Source organism: Styela clava, chromosome 11 (genome assembly GCF_964204865.1).
Source record: "Styela clava chromosome 11, kaStyClav1.hap1.2, whole genome shotgun sequence".
Lineage (NCBI taxonomy): Eukaryota > Metazoa > Chordata > Ascidiacea > Stolidobranchia > Styelidae > Styela > Styela clava.
The window spans coordinates 2,726,783-2,751,610 of NC_135260.1; the positions used below are offsets into that span (position 1 = coordinate 2,726,783).

General features: G+C 38.2%; 2 protein-coding genes across 2 annotated transcripts; both read left to right on the top strand.

The window, feature by feature from the left end:
- Positions 1-1,985: 1,985 nt before the first annotated feature.
- On the top strand, positions 1,986-5,850 carry LOC120347806 (uncharacterized). The gene is made up of 4 exons (XM_039417910.2): positions 1,986-2,310; positions 3,402-3,470; positions 3,934-4,160; positions 4,899-5,850. The coding sequence occupies exons 1-4, from the start codon at positions 2,007-2,009 to the stop codon at positions 5,079-5,081; spliced, it is 783 nt and encodes a 260-aa protein (XP_039273844.2). The 5' UTR covers positions 1,986-2,006; the 3' UTR covers positions 5,082-5,850.
- A 5,198-nt stretch (positions 5,851-11,048) lies between these two features.
- Positions 11,049-24,783, top strand: LOC120347799 (uncharacterized). The gene is made up of 9 exons (XM_039417900.2): positions 11,049-11,328; positions 12,426-12,527; positions 13,285-13,394; positions 14,518-14,661; positions 14,985-15,109; positions 15,624-15,766; positions 16,746-16,850; positions 18,913-19,032; positions 21,104-24,783. Exons 1-9 carry the CDS (start codon positions 11,212-11,214, stop codon positions 21,218-21,220), a joined length of 1,083 nt encoding a protein of 360 aa, XP_039273834.2. The 5' UTR covers positions 11,049-11,211; the 3' UTR covers positions 21,221-24,783.
- The last annotated feature ends 45 nt before the right edge of the window (positions 24,784-24,828 follow it).

Sequence of the window (24,828 nt, forward strand, 5' to 3'; positions counted from 1 at the left end):
TATTTTAATTAATGATGTGGAAGTGCCGGTCTCAAAGAAAAGAATTTTTTGTTTTTCGTGTTCTTCTTTTGCATTAGAAAAATGATGTAGCATAATTAGACGGAACGCGTGATTTTAACGAAATATAAATAAATAAAAGGCGCTCCGGAAGTATTCGTACCAGGATGACGCACAGCCTGAACCCTAACCTGGTACACATACTATGTTCAGGTTGTGCACCATCTTGGTACACATACTTCGGGAGCACCTAAAAATTGTAGAATTACGAAGGCTATGCTTTTGTACTAGGAATAAAAAAGAAAAACAGCTTGCATGTATGGTGTTATGATGAGAAAGATGAGCCAAATAATCTCAAACCCGAAATGTACTGGTAGCCGGGAGAGAGTCCGACATTTGCTATTTGATGAGCCGTCTTATCGGCTCTCCTCTCACATAGCGAAATCACGCAAATCCTATCTTAAGTAAATTTTAATATTTGAATGGTAATCAGACGAGAAGCCGTATTTTGCCATATTGTTAACTCGTCTTATCGTGAGTTTAAGTTAACGAGAACAGCTTTATGCCGTTAGAACTAAAATGGCTTCAGGCTGTAGCGGATGCCAATATTTAAGCCTGGGGTCGGTGACCTTTTGTCGTTCGCGGGCCAAAATTAAGGGTTGCAAGTCATTGGCGGGCTGCACATATTTTTAGAAAGTTTAAACCCGAACGGATACTCTTAATAATAAAAACCAAGCAGTGATGCATCTCTCGAATAAAATATAAATTTATTTCCTCATTGCATCTCAAAAATCCCATTTGAATATTTTTGGCGCCATTGAACCTTTTGCACTTAGCATCAACTTTTCTGCGTTTTGTTGCCATTTATCTAATTATAATTGAATTATAGGCTCATTAAACGAATAATCGTGAATTTCATACTTGTAAGATTATAATATAATTTATTCTACACGTGTATCACAATAAATTCTGTTACGTAAAGAAAATAATTGTCCAAAAAATCGTTTTGTTACTATAATTCAGTGAAGCGTCGCGGGCCGGATTATAGTACTCCGCGGGCCGGATCCGTAGGGCCGCAGGTTGCCGACCCCTGCTTTAAACGAAGCCGTTACTATACGTGAATCGCGAAATTTCACAAAATTTGAAAGTTGGAGATTTACGATACACGTTATTTGTATAAAGAATAGGAAAATAGTAATATAGATTTAACTTGAAGGGTTTTGAATTATGCCGAGCCGCAATTTGCATAGCCTTCTCCCCATGAAGAGATGCCCAGACTGCGATGTTAAAATCAATTTGGATTTTAGTGAAGGGTACCAAATGTCGAGATATTTTTTGTTTTGAAAAGCGATTTGGTGGTGTTTGAACTAACCGAAATAGATGAAACTATGCGCTTATATAGCTTGGATAACTTCGACAGCGGAGCAAGTCCGCGTATAGTTTCTTTAACATGTTGTTAGATTTCAGTAGCTGCTTTTTACCTGGTCTTGGTCGGAGCGAAAGTTAAAAGTAAACGTTGTCTTAGAAAAATTAATTTTAGACCCCGCCACAAGGTTTTGGGAGGCACAAGGCTCTTGGAAGGCACAGCTGCGGAGTCCAGCTGAATTTACTTGATCTCTGAAAAACAAAAAATTGTCTTCGAATCTAGCACTGAACTCACAAGAAAAAATCTTGAATCTTGTTCAATGCGAAGGCATGTGAAGGCACATACCATTCTGTCTCAAATCCGTAAAAATAGAAATAATCGTACTAATAGTGTTTTGATTATCTTTTAGTTACTCTCGTAGTGTGTTTGCCAGGTTAGAGGCCATAATTTTATTCCGATTTTCCTTATTTTAGTTTTATTACGAGTTCGGGGACTGTTTGTGTTAGCCAAGCCAATATACTTCTGTCCATAGGTTTTAGTCCCTTTACACAACTTTATGTTAAGTAGGCGGACAAAATTGGTTACCTCCATATTGGTGCTAATACTTTTGAAGTGCCCTATTTTATTTTATAATAATAGTGAAATGAGTATGGGTATCATAGGCTCACTAGTGTTGCTATGTTTGTTGTACTTGATGGCTTATGATCCAGTGAAAGCGGACAGCAAACACTTGGTATGCAAAACAGTTGAAAATATTTTTGATGAAACCAACCAGGAAGGATTACCATCAGAGACAAATCCACGTCGACGAGGAATTCCGGGGAAAAGAGGGCCACAAGGGGTTGGAGGTCAACCCGGGCCACGTGGACCGAAGGGTGAAGTAGGTGACCCTGGTATCGTGAACTATGAAAGAATAAATGCAACCATCGAGGAGAGAGTCCAATCAGGTACAGCAGTATAAAATATATGTTTAGGATAGGATTTACATATTTGTTCTATGGGAGAGGAAAGTAGATAAGAGGTTTTAATCATATGGCGAACCACGGCCTCTCTTCCGGTTACCAGTCCATGTTGGTATGAGATCAGTCAGCAAGTTATTTGTTACAGATACATGGGACTTGAACGTGGAGGTAGCCGTAACGGACCAGCGGTTATGTTAACCACCCTACTGCGACGAGGAGTCCAGCAATCTTCTCGCACATAATTATCCCCACGAGATTCGAACCTGCGAACCCACGTAGAGTAATCAGAGATGCAGTGTCAAGCGCATTCCTAACGCTCAGCACGATGCGCCACACCGCCGAGTTTAAGTGACGATACTGCTCGACCAGTTGTTTTGTGAAATCAATCAACGGCGCTTACTATGCCGTTCGCTTCGAACAAGGCTTTGTACAAGCAACATAGGCTCAGGGGTGTGGCGCATCTTGCAAAGCGTTAGGAATACTCTCGCCACCGAGTCTCTGATTACTCTGCGTGGGTTTGCAGGTTCGAATTACATGCGGGGATGGTTATGAGCAAGAGGGATTAAGTTGCAGGTTCGGGTTTGGCCATAATTTTATCCCAGTTTCCCTTATTTTAGTTGTATTACGAGTTCGGAGACTAGCCAAGTGACTCTTGTAGTATATTTGTACCTGAAATTATGGCCTAACCTTAACCTGGTACACATACTGCGTTCCGGTGTCGCCCAAATAACTGGCTAACTAATCCTCAACTGGCTAACTCTACTCAACATGGATTGATTACCGGACGAGAGGCCGTGGTTCGCAATATGATTGAGCCTTCTTCTTTCCCTCTTCCCTGAGACAAATATGTAAATCCTATCTACTCATATATGTAGAGAACTACTGTTTTTAGGAGGTGTGTGAAATCTTTCTGGATGGACATTGTCTACCAAATTTATTACACAAAGAGAGAGACGGTGCTGGGCATAGGATTCGAATCGATATGTGTGTTTGGATTCTGACCATGTCAACAATCCATGTTTAAGTTTTACGTTCTTAAAAGAATGAATAAGTAATCTTATACCATAAAATTTCAGGAATGGACGAAATGGCAGACATCATAGAAGAAAGAATAATGGAAAAAATAAGACGGGCACAAGAAGAAGGTAAGAACGAAAGTTTGCAGATAAATATACCAATATATATGCGGCAAACAGTGCTAAGTAGGAGCCTTTAAACTGAACCCCGAGTAGTGGGTCAAGTCGAGTCACGGATTTGAGCATATCCTTGTGCCGCGAGATTTTACAAATTTTATATTTAAAAAAATTTGTGTCGTTTGAAAAAAAGTTATTTTTTTTGTTGGTTGGTTAAAGTTATTTTATGGAAACATTTCACAATGAAAAGTTTTCGCGCCTTTATCCGAATGGCGCATGTTGCTGCCACACCCTATTTACGCCATTAATCTAACGGTATGCAAACAGCTACTGTTTTTAAGTCGGAATCTTTCCGGTTACGCATTGCCTACCCAATTCATTACACCCTACATTTTTGGTCCCTGGTCCAATAAACTTGCCCACCCCTGCTTTCGCATTACGTCCAATATTTTTTATTTAAATTTTCTTTGTGCAGAATGCCCTGGGATAAGATATCAGCGGAAATGCTATTGGAGTGTCATTCACACCAGTAGGGACGTTTCATACGAACAAGCCTTGCAGATGTGTAGAAAGAAATCCGGATACCCGGCTGATATATTGGACTCCCAGCACTACACTATGGTTTCCAACTACGTTAGAACCAACCTACCGACATCGACAAATGCAGTGTACTTATGGATTGGAATGACTTACAACCCACAGGTGAGCAGTCGGGTGCTGAAAACCAAATTATACTCTCGCGAACCAAAGAAGTGGACATGCTCATGACCAGTGGTTTAGAGACTTTCACCCATCATGGACTCAACACTTTATGCTCCCTGCCCTTCTATAAAAATACTTGGTTCTAATTTTGACGCCTTTTCTTGAGATATATTATAGGCTTTTAGGGTGTCCATAGAGTCTTGAAAAAATTTAAAATTGCAAAGGGAATTTATCGAACTTATCGACTAAAACACAACAAACCTGGTTGAGATATATTGAGAACTCCAAAATTACCGGGGTCCGGTCTTTCCAGAAATTTATATTTTGAAATCCATAAACGCGCTCTTCCTCGGCCGGTTAATGATTTTTCGCTAATCATGATTGTTTATTATGGCGATACAGTTCGTTCCATATTATAGTCAGGTGCAAATATGAGCAACTTATAAAATAACCTTTAAAATTATAAAAGTCAATTAAAAAAAGAAAAGCTTCACATATCCAAAGTTGAGACAATGACCCAAAATAAAGAATTAAGTGCGGTTTGAATTGAACACTAGAAAGGAAAGATACGGATTCGGACACTGTCCACCTGTTGAGTATCCTTAGCCTAGGAGGCCATACCGTAGGCGTAGGCTCATACGGAAGTGAGGGCCGCCCGCCTAGCTTGAACCCCACTAGGACAAAGTATCTTAGTGCGTGAAAAAAAAAATTGACTTATTCTGTGTGTCTTCGTTACAGACGAATATCTTGAAGCTCTTTGACGGCATCAAAGCACCGTACGTCACCTGGTATCCAAACTACCCAAAAACCATCGAAGATCGCACCGGTATGGGATTTCAAGTGGACCGTGACGAAAATTCTGAAAATCAGGGAATGTTCAACTGGCATGACAACCAATGGGGCGTTCTTTGTGAGATGTGATGAATGTTCCCCCCAAGCATTTCCTTGTATATATCCGTGTCAGTGGCTAATCAGCAATAACTTGACGGTTACGTAACATTCGATTTTTTAAATCCGACTCAATGGTTGTTAACTCGTTTTTTTCTATTTTAACCGCTATTTTTCAGTTATGTGTGAAATGTTTTGAGTAAGTCAAATAAACAATTTGTCATCGGAAGGGTTTTAATATAATGAAGAATTGCACCAAATGCATATACACGAAAAGGGTGAAATAGTGATTTCAAACGAGTAAGCCATTTTGTGAGTGCCAATTCGCGAAAACAGTGACAGAATAAGCATAGATACTTTTGCATAGGTAAAATATAGAAAGACTTTTACTGGGCATAATATGTCAGTAATCATTCATTGGCACAATTGTTACTTCAAGTAAAATTAATCTTCTTTCATTAAAACAAGTGCCTAGAAACATGTAGCGTTGATTTAGAACAGGGTGGTTCAACCCCAGGCTTGCGGGCCACATGTGGCCCACCGATTCATTATCTGTGGCTCGCTTCGCCTTTGCTGAAGGGTAATAAAAAAATCTCATTTGATGTTGTTTCATCATTAAAATAATTAGAAAGCATTTTTGACATCTTTTAGATTTTAAAAAAACTTTTGCATGTTCCGGTGATTTTTCTGGTGTATTTTGCATGTTTTAGCTTGATAAATGACAGATATTGATAAATTGTTTGCACAATAAAATGTTTGTTTCGTATTGCCTTATTGTGGCCCGCGAACAATGCAAAAATAATTTTGTGGCCCCCGAAGGCGACAACCTTGGACAACCCTGATTTACAATGTATGAGATTCGCAAATATGAGCCGTTTTTCTAGTTTTTATAAAACTTTGCTCAAAGCGAATTCATGCACTCACGAAGAAAAGAGGTTGATCTCCGAGAGAAATTACGGTTGCGGGCGACTACTATAGTGCCACGAACTACAGAGACATGGGGTTCGCAACATTTTTGTCGGCCGGCCATATTATCAACTCAGACATCTGGCTGGGCCACACAATATATTTAGTCGTTCCATGTACAAAACGACTTAAAACATTAGAACAATTCAATGCAGTGACAAGAGAAACAAACATTACCAGTATTTCTACCCATGTAAGCGCCTTTTAAATAAAACAGGATATAAGCTTGATGGGGAAAAATCTAAATGTTGACAAGAACCACATTAAATAGCTTGGCGGGCCGGGTTGCGACCGCGGACCACGGTACCTGTTGCTCACTCCTGTACTGAGACTAAAAAAATAACAGAGTAGGGTAGCGCCCACAATTACTAGACCACTTAAAATGCAGTGATTGTTTTTATTTTTACTTACGTATCAAAGGCGAATCAGCAATAAGGTATCCTTTTCACTTATTTCCGCGAACCTCAGTTGTTTTAGAAACTGGATCTTTTGTACAAACCCGCCGTCAGCGCTCAAAATAAGAAAATTAGTAATTATCCAGCTAGGATTTAGGTGAGTGTTGGGAATGCAGATTGCGCTTGCTATTCAAAGAAAATGAATCCGATGCCGGCCAATATGATCAGTCAAATAAATAACACATTATTATAAGTTACAAATAGTTTTATTAATAATAACAAAGTATCTAGCAACGGCTAAATTTGTAAACACCCCCCCCCCCCCACTTAAATAAAAAAGATGGGGGACATAATGGTATGCGCCACGTAATGTTGCAGTTGACTGATGTGAATGAAGAAGACGCGAATCTAAGATGTTCACTTATCGATTATTTTGTTGTTTCAAGTCTGTGGATGCTTTTTCAAGTGCGAAGCCTCGCTATCTCTTCGAAGTGCATCGTCTGGCTGCAGTTTTCGATGAACAAACCCGAAAAACTAATCTAAAATCGACACAGATAGATTTATCTCACAGTGCTTTTACTCAAAGGTGGGTTATCACGCGAACATTTTTGTGGAAAATTTGTTTCTAAATATTTTTTTAAGATTTTCAACGTTTACCGCTTGCATAAAGTGGACTTCGTTTTCTACTTATGAATTTTTAAAAAGCGCTTCAACGAAAATCGACCCAGGTTCGAAAACGGCCCTTGATGACGTAGTAGTGAGAACTCATTCCAGAAATTAGCTCCCTCGGCATTTGCGAGTAAGGTGTTCAACCTCTGTTTTTGGCGTTTAAATCTAGTTTCTCATCGCGTAGTTTAATACATATTGAAACAATAATGTATTGTTAAACATAAATGCTAATGCATAAGAAGTTCTGAATGTGAGGGGATCAAGCCACGGCGTTTTATGTAATGATCGTACCGGTACTGACGGCCCGTCAGAAGGCTTTGAAGAACTGATCCTAGAGTATGTATTTACCACTTTATTTCGTGTATCGACTGTTTGATTAAATATTTAGTCAAAGCATAATAATACCCTGTCACACTTTTGTATGAACCAAATACGGAACCGGTCCGGAAGACAGATCCATCATTGTGAAATCTGCTGTAAACTACACATTCCATAGGTTACGGTAATGTTTGCGTATATACCGGTATAGTCAGATAGTCTATAAATATCGAAAATATAACAAAAAGACTAGGTATAGGATCAGATAAACAAAGTAAACACACATCAATTATAAAATCTAGATCATTTGAGACAAAAAATGGCCTGGAATTGCAGGAAAATGTCCGACACAGAACTCGAGTACGTCTTGACCTCGATTAGTTGAGTTTACTGTAATTTCTCATGATGCAATAATATTATTTGAAGATATTGGTATTGTTTTAAATAACAAAAGCTTCCTCCAGATGCACCGCCCAATAGAACTAGCACACGGTTTAAAATAAGTACACAGAATGCGATAATTGCCTTTGACCTAATGCAAAGTTTCGCCGACGAGTTCTCACTACTACGTCATCAACGGGACATACTAATTTGCGTTCGATTTCGGCATGGCCGACTTTCAAAAATTCGAGTCTCGCAAACGAAGTCTATTTTATGCAAACGGTAAACGCCAAAAATATTAATAAATTATATAGAATCAAATTTTCTACAAAAATGTTTGCGTGATAACCCACCTTTAATATCCGGGTTTAAAGCATCTCTGTGCATAATAGACACACGATGCAAATCCAGCGCCATTTAGGTGACATGTGTGGAGTGTGGTCAGATAAGCGCGTTCATTAATGACTCATATAAGACCAAGTGTGACTTGATAAAATCATATCTAGAAATTCTTTATTAAGTCACATATCTACTGCGTATGGTTGTATGACATCATAGACTATTGAAATGCTTCCGCCTATAGGTAGTAGGGATGGGCCGGGATTCGGATCCGAACTCGGATTCGAGTCGAATCCAAGCATTTTCTGGACTCGGACTCGATTTCGAGTCCACGTCATTTTTACCGAGTCCATAATCAGTTCTGTTTTTACTAATTTACGCCTATATTTGTACTTTTGTCCCTATAAATCTCACTACATACCATAACTAGTTAAAATTCAAGGCTAGATCTGTAACAATATCCCTCGTGTGCATTATAAACATTCCTAATAAAACGACGACAGATATCCAGATAATATAATGCAAGTTAATTAAAAACTATTGATCGCTTATAACAATGAAGTTGCGCCAGTCGCCTTCAAACCATTTATTCTTTTTGGTATACATGTGGTACACAATAAAATATGTTATTGCAATATTTTTGAGTTTTTGATTTGCATAAAAATGAAACATGCTCTGGATCTACCCAATGGGGAATCTCATCAATACCTCTTTTAAATCGAGTTTCTTGCGTGCAATCCTTTCGCTAAAAAGGAAATGGAAAGCATGGAGTGTTTTAGAACGTTTACATGAACTACTAAATTGCAAGCAGATGTACCACATTGTATTGACGACGAGTGGCATTTCTCTAACATATGCGCACATGACATAGTAAATTTACGGCTAGAAATATCTGGAATAATGGGAAAGCATTGTAGTCGAAAGCTTTTTATTGTTCATATTGACATGTAAGTATTTCTGAATAGCCGCCCAGAATTGACGCAAGGTGGGCTGGAAATCCAGTTCACAGCCAAGGCGCACATTGACCACGTTTACGTTTGTATTATGGCCGTTAAAAAGAGAAAAATATATATTTAAAATGATTCAACAGCTACCTGCGGAACCATTAGGCAAAAAATATGAGCTACGACGTATGTCTGTGAGCGCACGATGCTGTAGCATGGTTACAAACACGTTTTTCTGCTTTTCCATTATGACGTCACGGACTCGGCAGATTCGATTCGAGTCCTTGACCTATTACTCGGATTCGTCGAATCTCTGTAATGCCGGACTCGTCCCTTCCCTAATAGGTAGCAACTGTTGAAAACCCGTCTATAAGGTCTAATGATATTACACTTCTAAAAATGTGAATTAGTTCCACATATGTTATATAAAGCAGTGGTCGGCAACCACCGGGCCGCGGCCCGTCACCGGTCCGCGGAAAAGTTACTGCCGGTCCGCAGAGAGGTGACACAAAAACGGACAAGGCCGTAATAAAACCTCTACAATCTAACCACAAACCCTACGACTAAAAACAGCACCCAACAGTAAACCAGACAAACACAACACCAGGGGTCAGAAAAAATGAGGCCCGCAAGCTAATTTGTTGCGGCCGACATTTAATATATAAAACAAAAATCAATCCCAAATTTATTATTGTCTCTACACGGATTTTTGTGGTGACAAGTGCTGCTGTACGACTCTTCTTATGTAACAAGTAGCGTCAGTTGTATGTCGTTCGAGTTAATTTTGATTTTTAAAACTTGAAAATGTCAACAGAGCGACGCGGGTCGAGCATTCCAAAGTGCGGAAAAATATTTTTTTTCTTGCGCATTCCAAAACACCGGTTTGCTCGATATGCCCAGTCAGCATCGTAGTTTGTTAAGGGTTTCAATGTTGAACTCGTTACGAAACGAGTCGTCGAAAATTCGACCCTGAGACTGCGCCACAGCTCATCTGTGCGACAGTGCAATGTGCACGTTCGGAAGAACATATGGCCTTGAGCAGCTTTATCTAAAATGCATTACACTTAGATTAAATTTTACATTGATAATAAGTACATAAAAACATGTTTTACATTGATAATAAGTACATAAAAACAATGTATTGTGGGATAATAATAAAAACGCCAAATATATACATCTCATTGGAACAGGCTTTCAACACAGCAATAGAAGGGTAGCAATGCAAATGCGCCATAATTTGAAGTTTAATTATTGTAGCGATTGTTCGAAGGGGGAAATATTGCGGCCCGCGCGCTACCACAAATGTTTATATTTGGCCCGCAAGTACACTCGATTCGAGTCCTTGACCTATTACCCGGATTCGTCGAATCTCTGTAATGCTGGACTCGTCCCATCCCTAATAAAAACTGAGAAAATCAGCACAAACATCGACAATGACTAATACTGGGAACAGAAGCTTTATCAAATCATAAATCCATCAAAATAACCACTGCTGTTGTAAGAAATTTATTTGTGGTGTGGCGCATCGTGGTAAGGGTTAGGATTACGCTCACCATTGCACCTCTGATTACCGTACGTAGGTTCAAATACCGTGGAGAATGAATATGTGAAGAGGACTGATAGACTCCTCGTCGTCGTAGGATGGTTTACGTAAACGCTGGTCGGTTACGGCTCTCCCTATCATAAAGTCCATGCGTCTGAAATAGAATAAAAGGCCAAATAATCCAATAACCGAAATGTACTGGTAACCGGGCGAGCGTCCGGAGATTTGTTATTGATGAGCCGTCTTATCGGCTCTGCTCTCACATGGGGGAAAACACGCAAATCCTATCTTAGGTGAATTTTAAAACCCGGCATGAAATGACAAACAGACGTAAAGCCGTATTTGGCCATATTGTTAAGTCGTCTTATCGACTTTCCGCTCCTCCGGGATAAAAATGGTATTCTAATCCTAATAATTATTTCAAGGAAATCACGCATGGGTGACCACAGCCCTGAGCATTTGTATTTTGGCAGCTGGATTCGTAGTGTTCTGTGAACTTTGGTCGTCACTTTAATTTTGATTTGTATAACGGTACCGGTACTGGTTGGAGTTTTGATATAATTTATTATAAAAAACGTTCATACACTTGTGTGCCTGTATAATATACCATGAATGACGAACAGGTCCAGAACCAGCGCCATCTCAGGCTTATGCTAGGAAGAAATAATCCGTATCAAACACTCGTCGCACTTTTTGTTACTGCACTTTTCTTCATGTTTTTTCAAGTAAGTAAAATCCGAGTTTATAAATTTTACAGATAGTTTCTCTTTTTCTAATTTGTTTGTAAGAAAAATCAGGATTTTTCAAGTTTGTGCTATCAGACTGTTAAGGGTGTAAGGTACGGTACCGTAACGCGTACCGGTACGGTAACGGTACGTTTTACTTATTACGGTACCGTACCGGTACTGTACTAATAGATATATCCTATTTTTCTATTTATTTTCCCTTTGTCTGCGTGCTGTATTTGTGTATGTCGAAGGCTGCAGTAATTTTTCTTTTCTGTAAATCAGCATTTTCTTTCAGAGAATGCAATGGTTGGGTTTTTAGATTGTTCTCCCGTTTAGTACCGGTACTGATATAGAGGCCCATGGTTTGCACTCACTCTCATAATTGATATCTTTAAATGTGGGGTCTATTTCTGTATTTTGAGAAAGAACTGTAGGTACGACACACTTTACAGATCGAGCGACATTGTCTCGTTTCAGAGAATCTTATTTTATCATTGAATGGACACCTCTCCTTTTGTGGACGTCGGGACATTTTTGTCCCTCAATATCGGTAAAAATACAGTGAAATGAAGTTGTGTAATGAACTATAAAGAAGCGCAATCTAAAAACTTCATCATTGAATTCCTTAGGAATAAATAATCTGATTTACTGAAGGAAAATTTTGGCATTCGAGAATTTTTAGCAAAAAAAGCAATTTTGGTCACATGAAGGCCGCGATTAATTTAGATTATTATTAAGACATGCATGGAGCGATATGACTCACTTGCCGTTGCGCCAGAAGCACCTCCTTTGTGATACATAATGAGTGTTTGTTTTATTAAACCAAATGATGGGACATTCTTGGAGTTTGAAAACTGTCGTACTGATTGTGCCGGAATAGACTCTGCTCTTGTAAGGCGATTCAAATACCACTGGCCAGTCATGGCTTTATCCACCGCATAGTCCATGCACGGACTGGTAACCGGACAAAAGGCCGTGATTCGCAATATGATTAGCCGTCTCATCGGTTTTTCTCTCCCCGGAAAAATATATATAATAACTACTGTTTTTTTGGAACCGTATATTATCTCAAAAAACCTACTTCTAATTTTCAGGCGAATATTCTTCAAAATTTTCAAAGACATCAAATGATGCTACGCAACAGCGGAAGTGAAACACACAATAAAGCTAAATATGTGAATCATTTTGTACCGGAGGTTAGTGTTATTTTTCGTTATTTGCAAAGATTGATTAAAAAAGGGAGAAAAATCAATCAATTCGACCCGCGCAGATTGCTAAAGTTCTCATTGTTTTGCATTTTGTAAATTATTGGCCGTTTTTATATTGTGTATATTATTTATTATGTTCTTTACCTGTTTTGGGTGGACGGCTGTGTGCTTGTACGTCTTTTACTTTGTAAGTTATGCCTGTCACCAAGGTCCTCTGCATTTTGTTTTCCGTTTGTTTTGTTTACGTCGGAGTGACCAAAATAAAATAAATTGATTGATCATACTGAACATATACGAGTGCGTATCCACCATGAAGTAAAAAATAGTATCAGTACTGGTTTCTGAGCAGCGACACTCATGGGAAAATCGAACCAGACAGAATTTAATGCATACCTAACATAAACATTCTCTGTGCACAGTTTATCAAGTTTTCTATGAGTGAGATTTTACCAGCTCTTAAAAATAAAAAAAACTCATGCTATCTTTTTCACAATGAATTTGAACTGACTAACTTTGCATATTTTGAGCGATTTGTCATAAATCACGGCCTGTTATCCTATTACTAGCCAATGTCGTATGTTGGGTATTGGATTAGTTCGCCAGGTATTTGTTTTAGTGTCCAACAGTCACCCTATGACTACGAATGGTCCCATGTGATTGGAAACTGAACATTGTAGGGTAATGCCATGCATGTTCCTTATGTTTAGCACGATACACAAACTGACAACATGTTTTTATTTTTCAGCAAAGGGCACCAATCAGGCACATCAACCCAAAATTTGCTCCCAAATTTGCAACAGAAATTGGAATAAAAGTTAATGGAACTTTATTAAGAGGAGTAAAGAAGGCTAACAGGTATGGTCAGTACTAGATAATGTAACATTTCATTACTTATCGATTTTAATCGGTAAGTATGTTGATAGGTATTTGTCTGTCTGTATGTCTGTTTGTTTGTCTGTTAGATGCACGCGATATCACACAAAAGCGAGATTGAATCTGCTCCAGATTTTGCATGTGCATTCATCTTATCTCGGACCAGAAGCCTATTGATTTTGGGCGAATTGTGTCGTATAATTAGCGAGTTATTAATTAATTAGTGATGGGACACAAGGTGTCACTATGGAGTAAGAGCGTTGTTTTGGGGGATCGCCTAACTTTCAATTGATAAGTCTTCGGTCTCTGACCGATATTCTCGTTATAATGTTAAAAGGTCACAAGGTACACAATTAGGTGTGGAACTGACCAGAAATCTGGAACGTAATTGAGTCTCGTTCCATTGTGCGGGTAAAGATGTTGAACTGGCCGACATCGCGATTATATGGCACAATCGCCAGCATCACGATTATATGGCGCGATTGCAGGGACGTAGCCAAGAAATTTTCAATTGCCAAATACCTAGCGTAAAACATGGGTTTTAAAGTGTCTTGGGGATCTAAAGAGCGTTTCAAGCTACAGAAAATTGGGTGCTCCCGAAGTATGCGAACCAAGATGGCGAACATCGGAACGTAACAGGTTAGGGTTAGGCGATCATTTTTTTCCAATTTTTCTTATTTTAGTCCTATTATCAGTTCGAAGACTAGCCAATAGCTTCCCGTAGTATTTATATCTAAAATTATGGCCAAACCCTAACCTAGTACACATATTACGTTCCAATGTCCGCCATCTTGGTTCGCATACTTCGGGAGCCCCGAAAATTGCTATGTAGGATACACAAATTTTTTCTACACTTTAAACGGGGTGAAGCCGGGGTAACCGACTGTGAACTCCCCATGGGGTACGTGCCTGGTGATGAAGTTTCTTCCTTAATCTGCTTTCATCATTGTGTATGTCAGGTAGGTGCTCTTTCGCTAATTTTTGCGGCCACTCTTGAGCTCATTTTGCTTCAATCTTGTTGATTACCAATCTTGCATGCTTTCGTTGCGCCACCCATCCACTTTATTTGAACCATTATTTCAACTTTTTTAATTTTTATGTTCAGAAAATATTACCTTCCTAATTCGAACTTTGAATTTGTCTGTTTTGATGGAAATCAATCAATACCGTTTCACGCCGTTAACAATGATTACTGCGACTGCTCGGATGGAAGTGATGAGCCTGGTACGTCAGCATGTGCAAATGGAAGGTAATTAGTTTATCTTGTTCATACCATAACAACCATTTTTGATACATACCTTTTTTGCCTATTTAGAAACGGCGCGTTTCCTCGTCACTACGGAGAAAAATTCTTTTTCTTTACTGCAGTGGTTCCGAAACTTTGGGCCAGTTACGGCCCTCATAACGGTTTAAAATGGCCCGTCGAACTTGGGTTAATTAACAGTTCGTCTTTTTTTTGCGATCTATATGCCGTCAATTGTTGAATTGCTCTTTGTTTAAGCCATCTTATTGACTTTTTTCCCTCATTGTTAAATATGATGAAATATCCCTCTGTATCCTTCTTCTTTCTAGGTTTTACTGTGAGCCAGAGCATGAATATCTTCCTTCATCGAGGGTCAATGATGGGATTTGTGATTGCTGTGATGGCTCGGATGAGTGGAAGGGTGTCACCGTTGCACCTGACTTGAATTTACCAGGTAAAATTCTAGAGTGCAATAATAGAAGTTTCGTATTTGTCCTGGCGGAGAGAAATGCGGAAAAGAAGGCTTGACTGCATGGCAAACTTGTGTCAACCGACTCTGATGACCCCTAAAGGTCGTATCGTTGCCCCTAGTCATGTACTGAAAACATAGTTTTATTATTAACTATCAGTAAAGGGTGCGTGAGACTAACTCCCAATCCTTTCTCAATGCCTTTCTCTAGTGAGCTCGTATGCGTATAATGCAAGGATGTCGTAGCCGTAATAAAAACTGCTTGTCTGAGGAGGTCTGATTTTGGTCAGACGAAACATTACCTAAATACATCTGAGTTAGTGTGCAGTAGGACTCTTGAATTGCATATAATAAATTATGGGTTTGAGTATACAGTTTCCTTTACAATTTTCCCTTTTGTAGTTGGATTACTCCGGCACCTCTTTTAGCGCTCTACTACTATTGTATTCTTGTTCTTGTATTCAATTAAATTTCAAAATTTTCATTCTTTTTTCTCCAGATTCACCAAAAGTTCTTCTTGCACCTTGCAGTAACGTCTGCAACGACTTTGAACACGAAAAAAGGTTGGAAATGAATATAAAACGTGAAGGTGCGATCGCAAAGAAGGAATATATAGAAATAGGAAAAGGACAAGATGAAACGGTAAGTAACGTTCCTCATACTAGTGATTCCAACCAGACTTTCAAGCGACCAAATGTAAAGGGGACTCATCTCTGAACGAAGTTAGTATCACTTACTCAGAAGTAAAGAAGACTTATCTACGAGTGAAGTTAGGCACTCACCTTAAGCGACTTTCGAAAAAATATAAATTTGGTAAAATCTTGTGACCCAAGGATATACTCAAATACTAAATGGCATGTAGTACTTTTATGGCCGCATCATTGAACGACTGGTTTAACTGCGCTAGTTTGTCCTCTGGCGAGCTTTGAAATAGTTTCGTGGTTTAACTTAAGCAAAATAAAATGAATGCTACATATTGTTAAAAAAATAAGCAAGTTAATAAAATTTTCAAGCGACACAAAACAGTTTTGATTCGCAACCCATAGGTTGGGAAACACTGCTTTACACGATACTTCTTCACAGCTTTGCGATCTGCTTCACTGATTAAATGCGAACACTGCATAATGCGTTTTGTACTTTTCAATATTGTAGATAAGTGAGCATCATCTATTCATAAAAATCAAATTAGTGAAGTTTTATTTGGTATGACCATTTACGTCTTTTGCTTAACAAGGCATACACTAATATCTAACGACAGGGGCGTAGTCGCGGGGACCAGGGGTTCGAACCAGAGAGATGAAATCTGTGCTGCCAATTAGATTAAAATAACGATATAACTGCTAGACCACTCTCGTAGCTCATCTTCGTGGCACAAAATTTTGTGGTCATTCAGTAAAAATGGACTCTTTAATTTCAGTAATCAGAATGAAAATTACCACCCAGTATCAGAAAACAGCATTATCAATTATTATACATTGCTTCTACAATCAAAATTAATCACATGGTCTCAGTGGAACTAGCAATTTTCAAATTGTTTGTTGTCAAAATGTTCAAATTGTCTCAGAGTGCTGAGTGCAGAGTTCTTCCCAGTTCAGTAACTTATTATCCTTTGTATTTTCAGATGTACGGTGAAAATGGAGTCTACTACAAATTAAGTCAGAACTGTTACATGTATAAATCTCCAGGGTATATATATTCCGTTTGCCCGTACCAGAATGTCACTCAGGTAAAATAGTTTGAACTTGAATTTTTTTTTCTATTTTCGTAATTTGCTCAAACGAAAGGGTGAGTGCACTCACTCAGAAATGAAGGGGATTTATTTCTGCGAAGTTCTTTGCGACCACTAAAGTGCTACTAGGTTACCTTGTGTGGTATTGCGCTTTTAATTTGAGGGTAGGCCGAGGGATTTGAAATTTGCTCGAAGCAAGGTTGAAAAGGCTTTTGGGCAGATTGGGCTTCAGCTTAGAGGTAGAGAGGTGGTATTGGAAATTGCTCAAAGCAAAATGTGCACATAAATAACAATATTTATCCAAATGTGTGTATAATAAAAATCAAACATAATAAAGCAAAAATTTCTGTATCTGATGCCCATTTTAACCAAAATCTTTGATGTTTTTTTGTTCAGTTTCCAAAATTTGATGAGGTATATCAGTAGCATTTGTTGTTATAGGAAATATATGTTAATGGCTATAATATTGATAGAATATTGCCATATTACATTAGAATGGTATAATTTATTTCTGAGAAATAGAAAGTACATTAGTGAGCTCTATTAAGATCAGCAGTTCTCAAAGTTTTTTGTTCTCAAAATTTTTGTGCCGGAACACCTACGCTTTTTTTTTATCTTGCCTCATGGAACACCTAAAATAAGAAGATAAAATTAATAATAAAAAATTGTGTACCGTAACTTTGTGCATCAATTTGCACAGTCGGCTTGTTACAGCATCTTTTGATGCTTACAGTTTTAAGTTAACAACCCATTGAGAGGGTGGTTCCAAAAAAATTCACCTACCTTAAAATTAAAAAATTTGCTGCAAACTTGACAATTAAGAAATTAGGCCGACGGTCAACGGAAATGCCATGCTGTCCAAACTGGCACAAGGTCAGTATGCCTATTTAGATAGCAAGCCCTGTCGGCCTGTTTGTCGCTGAAGTACGGCGGAAATCACCAGGGCAACTGATACCTGTCCCACAAACACACATTTGAGAAACGGTGATTTAGATCAGGGGTGTACGAACTGCGGCCCGTGGGCCAAATGCGGCCCGCAAGAAGAAGTTGTGCGGCCCGCGGAGAAATAACAATTTCGAATGGTGTACCCGCAAAACGAGTATTTATTCTTTTTCGTCGCAAAGCCCATACCAGTCCTATTAGCAAAACAAGCTAACAATATTCTGTGGCAAAATACACGATTTATATTACAAAAACGTGTTTCTCACTGCATTCGTTTGAAGTCGGTGTGACAAAAAATTTAAATAGCAGTTTCTTCAGGAGTTTATGCGTTTTGAATCTACTATTTCTGCAAGAACCCCTAATAATGCCGTAAGATCAATAGCAAATATAGGCAATTTTTGTGCTTGCAACTACCAGAAAGCCTGAATTAAATAAAGGTGCGGCCCGCGGCTTCACCCAGTTACTTGTATTTGGCCCGCGAATAAAAAAAAGGTTGCACACCCCTGATTTAGATCATAGTTCAACTATTTCAGACAAAAAAAGATTGTTCAATTAAGTCATATCTTGTTAGTCTGAATAAGTTAGACCTGAGGTTCTCGATCTTTTTAAGCTTGTGGGCTGGTAAAACTGCAAAACTAATTTTGCAGACCGGTAAACCTTCAAAATTTTTCCACGTTAGGGACTTATGCAAAAAATCAGCAGAAATTTAATGGCTTTGTCACTGAGTTCAGGATATTCTTTCCAAGCTTTATCCAAAACTGACAATGGCAAGTCTTTATGCTTTCGATGATGTGTTCTGTTATGATGTCATACTCCAGACTTAACGAAACAATCAGCCAATTAGGACTCGGAACAGGCTTAGGACCCCTGACCAAGTTGGGTTTACTCATTAATAGGATTAATACTCAAAAAATAGATTGGCAGGCCAACAATGTCTAGCATTTTGAAATTGAGATATATATAGGGAGTTGTTGTTTTTTAATCAGTAATTGTTCAAGTATTTTTAATTAATTTAAATACATCTGCAAGGACCAAAACAATATATGGTATCAATAAATTCACTATTCAACTTTAAAATTTTTAAGACACCTTATCACTGTTCTTACTTTCTCTTTAGTCTGGCAAAGATTTCTGGATAATTGGACGAAATGGGACGCTCAACGATAAAACCTCAATCTTAACTATGACTGGGGGAGATAAGGATCACTGCCCTGATGGGAAAGCACGGTCTTCAGTTGTGAGTTCATTTAACTTTGATCTTTTTCAAGTCTCTTGCCAAAGGGTTGTTATTCTAGATCAGGGTGGTCCAAACTCAGGCCCACGGGCCACATGTGGCCCGCCGCTTCATTATCTGTGGCCCGCGTCACATTCGGAGGGTAATCAAAAAATCGCATTTTGTGTTGTTTCCTCGTAAAATTAATCAGAAAAATCTTTTGATATATTGTCATCACTAATGTCACTGAATTAAATAGTGTTATGGCTAGCTGGGAAAACTAGCGAAGTTGATTGATATGCTTGGCAGTCTAAATTGTTATCTGGCTTTCTAACTTTTTGGTCTTGAATATATGCAAACAATATAGGCATCATAGAAAACTAAAAATCGAATGCGGATTCTATTAGCCTACAATGGCTATGCCTGAAAACTATGGGTTTTCACAATAAAAGTGTTTGTTTTGTGTTGCACTGTTTACCTATTCTTGGCACTATTGTGGCCCGCGAACAATACAAAAATATTTTTTTGGCCCACGGACCCGACAACCTTGGACAACCCCGTTCTAGATCAAATCACTAATTAAAAATTTTAGAATTTGTTTCGTTCCCCACCTCAAAAATAATTAGCTAACAATAAGCTACGAATAACAGATAGTAAGGCGAAAGTTTTTTTTCTAATCAAAAAACATAATTTTTTGGAAATACGGGGATATCCAAAATAAAGAAACGTAAATATCAGAAATAAGGTGGCGGGCAAAATCAAATCAAACAAAAAAAAAATTTTTCAGAAGCTTCACGTCCCCTCAAAATATTGTCTATGCCCCCACTGTTTGAGAACCACTGTTCTAGATTCTTAATAGTCCCAGTACCCTTGTAAGTGAGTGCCTGTGCTTTGCTCAGAGATGAGTCTCCTCAACTTCTGAGTGAGTGCCCGTTACTTTGATCAGAGATGAGTGTCCTTCACTTTTTAGTGAGTGTTCGTAACATTGCTAAGAGATGAGTCTCCCTCACTTTTAGTGAGTGTCCGTAACCTTTACTCAGAGATGAGTGTCCTTCACTTTTTAGTGAGTGTTCGTAACATTGCTAAGAGATGAGTCTCCCTCACTTTTAGAGAGTGTCCGTAACCTTTACTCAGAGATGAGTGTCCTTCACTTTTTAGTGAGTGTTCGTAACATTGCTAAGAGATGAGTCTCCCTCACTTTTAGATAGTGTCCGTAACCTTTACTCAGAGATGAGTGTCCTTCACTTTTTAGTGAGTGTTCGTAACATTGCTAAGAGATGAGTCTCCCTCACTTTTAGAGAGTGTCCGTAACCTTTACTCAGAGATGAGTGTCCTTCACTTTTTAGTGAGTGTTCGTAACATTGCTAAGAGATGAGTCTCCCTCACTTTTAGAGAGTGTCCGTAACCTTTACTCAGAGATGAGTGTCCTTCACTTTTTAGTGAGTGTTCGTAACATTGCTAAGAGATGAGTCTCCCTCACTTTTAGTGAGTGTCCGTAACCTTTACTCAGAGATGAGTGTCCTTCACTTTTTAGTGAGTGTTCGTAACATTGCTAAGAGATGAGTCTCCCTCACTTTTAGAGAGTGTCCGTAACCTTTACTCAGAGATGAGTGTCCTTCACTTTTTAGTGAGTGTTCGTAACATTGCTAAGAGATGAGTCTCCCTCACTTTTAGATAGTGTCCGTAACCTTTACTCAGAGATGAGTGTCCTTCACTTTTTAGTGAGTGTTCGTAACATTGCTAAGAGATGAGTCTCCCTCACTTTTAGAGAGTGTCCGTAACCTTTACTCAGAGATGAGTGTCCTTCACTTTTTAGTGAGTGTTCGTAACATTGCTAAGAGATGAGTCTCCCTCACTTTTAGAGAGTGTCCGTAACCTTTACTCAGAGATGAGTGTCCTTCACTTTTTAGTGAGTGTTCGTAACATTGCTAAGAGATGAGTCTCCCTCACTTTTAGTGAGTGTCCGTAACCTTTACTCAGAGATGGGTTCATATCACTCCTGAGTGAGTGTAAATGACCATGCTTGTTAGAGCAAATGCCAAATATTCTTGGATGATAGAACAGCAATTCTAATCTTATAAACCTTTTTATACAGATACAATTCAATTGCGCACCGGCAGACAAAGTTCGCTACGTCTCAGAGAAAGAAACTTGTGTTTATTCTGTTAAATTTGACACTCCAGCTGCTTGCCCAAACCAAGAAGACACATGATATTAATTCGAAATATGAGTTTCGGAACGGTACCTCACTATGAAATTATGCATCGAAAAAAACTCGTCCATGTTCCAGATCAGGTCTTTCCAGACTTTTAATCTAATAACCGACTCCTTCTAATATATTAAATTTTTCTGTGACCTCCCGTTCGTGCCATTTCTCGGGTCTTACGATCAGAATCATCGTTGTTGTGCAAGTGAGCCTCAGGTCTGATCCCGTGTTCCCTCTAGAAATCGTGAGATTTATGTTTTGCACTAGTTTTGATAATTGTGTTTCAAATCAAAAGTCTAAAAAAGTATTTTATGTGAAATTGGTATATACTTTGCAAACTCTAGAATTCGCTGAGCGCCCAAAACCCCATGTGGGGTTGTGACTCCAGTTTGGGAAGCCCTGTTCTAGATAATTTATCGATAATTCTTGAACTGTAGAAATAGCAATAAATATGAATAACAACTCTTTCTGCGGAATAGCAAGTAGCTTCATAACGTAAGGAGTCAGAACCACTGTCTGATATATCCATATCTTTTTATTATAAATAAGCTGGCCCTTAATTTCCGATATTATAAATTTAATGAGATATTAAATCTTGGGTGTCGCTACATGATAAACAGTTTTGATTTCCCGCTGCTTCCCTTCACCAGTAAAAGTGTGTATTGATATTATTTTTCCTTAATTTCGTATTCTATTAAACATGATCGTCACTATGAACGGGAACTGACAAAAATTCTTGGTATTGCATGGAAATATATTATGCTATTCTTATTTATCGTCCAAGTTTCATTCGAGCATCTTTGTGGCAACCGCTAGTTAAAACTCATTTAAAGTAGGTAAGGCAGGGGTCGGCAAACTAGGGCCCGCGGGCCGAATGCGGCCCATGGAGCAATATCATCGGGCTCGCGACGCTTCACTGAATTATAGTAACAAAACAGCTGTTTTGATGATTATATTCTTTACGTATCATATTCTTTATGTAGACTAGATTATATTTTAACGTAACAAGTGTATAATTCAAACTTGCTCGTTAATGAGCCTATAATTTAAATATAAATAGACAAATGGCAACAAAATGCATGAAAGTTGATGCTAAGTGCAAAGGGTTTAATGGCGCAGAAAATATTCAAATGGTCAGTCTTCGCACGCTGCCTTAAATTTAACTTTTGATCTGTGTGGAAAGATTTGATTCATCGGCCATCCATTCATTTTTTAACTTTATGAAAATATGTGCGGCACGCCAATGACTTGCAACCTTTAATTTTGGCCCGCGAGCGACGAAAGTTTGCCGACCCCTGAGGTAAGGAAACAAAACCTGCAACTACAGTTTAATATACAATATCATCTGTAGAAAATATGTTGCCATTTATTCAACATATTGTGCTTTGAAGATAATTTGTCAACATGCTATCGGAATTTTAACAATATTGATATTCTATACCAGCGTTTCCCAACCTTTCCTGGTCGCGGACTATTTTCTCACCCGCAAAACCCTTTGCGGACTCGAGGTGCATTTATCGCAACCATATACTCTGTGTGAACAGGCAATAAAACCGAACACAGAATTTAAACGAATTTCAACAATGGCCTTTTCTGTCGCACAATAATCAATTCATGACAACGACGAGAATTTAAGATGTATTCCTATTTTAACTTAATTGTGTTCATGATAATTTGCTCTAAAATATAATGGCAATCTGTGAACATAATAATGTGAGAATATATTGTCTGATTATACTTAGTTTTGATATATACATATTTTTTGCGATCTTGCTATTTTGTTATCGCCGTTAGAAAAATCCGCTATAATCTGCTATAAATTTCCAGAAAGTACAATTTGATTTAGCACTTATTAAAAATATATTTAAAGTATATTAGTAAATCAAAAATACATATTCATCGCCATGGTTTATTATTAATTTTATTGTGATCATTTTAATCTGCGGTTGTGTTGACGAAATAAAAGCAACACTACTCAGAAAATATGATGACAATCCGTGAACACTAAAATGCGTGGTAAAGTGCCCGATTATGTTTTGTTTTGATTCATTTGTTTTGTGAATACGTCAAATCTGATCTGTTCGTACAACACCTACTGCTTCAGTACTGTACGTACCGATGTGGCGGCAGTAAAGCAAAGAATCCTAAGGGGAAATGCCCTGGTATAGTAGCACCCAAAATTTTGCGATTTGCAATGTCGAAAAAGCGTTTTTAATCGGTCGCGGACCATCATAAAACAAAACTTATGTTGTTCTTCGTTTTATTTTTAGTATTTTGTATTGCCGCTTTTCAATTTAGAAAATTTGGGTTGCCACCATTGACACCAACCAGAAAAAAAAATTTCTCGTTGTGAGAACTCGCGAGAAACACCACTTAGGTATTTATCGAAGCGTGTGCAGATTCGTGTTTTCGACGGAAATCCGCAAGTGAATGGTGAAATCCGGTTCCATTACATTTAAACCCACGTACATTTGAACCTACGACAATTGCACCTGCATACTATTGTAACTATGGAAATTTTTTGTTTTGTTTTACGGATATTTGAACCCATACTAACCCTAACCCATGGGTTTTAGCACCCGCATATAGATTGAACCCGCGGATATACACATGGGTTCAAATGTACGTGGGTTCAAATGCACGGTCACCGTGAAATCCAATCGTCTGATTGAGCGCAAGTGACCTATCGCGTCACCTGTTACCAAATTTTCGAATAGTCATTTGCTATTCTAATAGTTGGATATTCGAATATATGCCCAGATATACTCAGTAACCAGTAAGTATTGACTCGATTAATGTTATGTTACTTACTAAACTTGCTTCTTATGTTTTATGTAAATTCTAACGTAAATCGCTGAATTCTAACGTAGATTCTAACGTAAAACGTGGCTGATTTTCTGGCTCGCTGCGGACTCATTCAAACGCTCCGTGGACTCATTTGAGACCGCGGACTCGGGTTGGGAAACACTGTTCTATACTCTATAACTTATCTTTTTTTATCATTAATTTAATGGGTTTTTTTTCATTAGCAGAATTTATTACTTTTTAAGCGGTGCTTCTGATCTTTGCTTCAAAGAAAACTCACTGATAACAGTACGCCTTTAGCTTGAAAGTGATTATCATCTTAAGGAAATAAACAAATCAATTTCCTCAGTGGTTCTTAAACATTTTCACCCTCGTTTTTCAATTTGTTTGCGCTCCACCTAAAAAGATACAAATAACAGTGAAAATTGGTGTACATAGTGAAGTAATGTAAACAATAAAGAAATGTAAATATCCAAAATAAGGCTGGCAAGATTAAATCTATGTTGTGGCCTCTGTGAGGGAGGTAAAGGGTTAATTTGGGAAAGCCTGGGCTTAGTTATTATTTAAAATGGAGCTTTCTTCTTTATTCAGTTTTTTCCTAATACTTTTTACATTTGTGGCATATGTATGTAATTTAATGCAAAAACCAAAAAGAATATATATGTATCATGCTCTATTTTACTTTATCGTTTTAGTGTTGCATTTTTTATGTCATAATTATTTAATATATGTTAAATATTGTTTCGTGATGACAAAGTGTTGAACGAGGAGTCTGCAAATTTTTTGTCGTCGGTGGGTCATGTAACCAA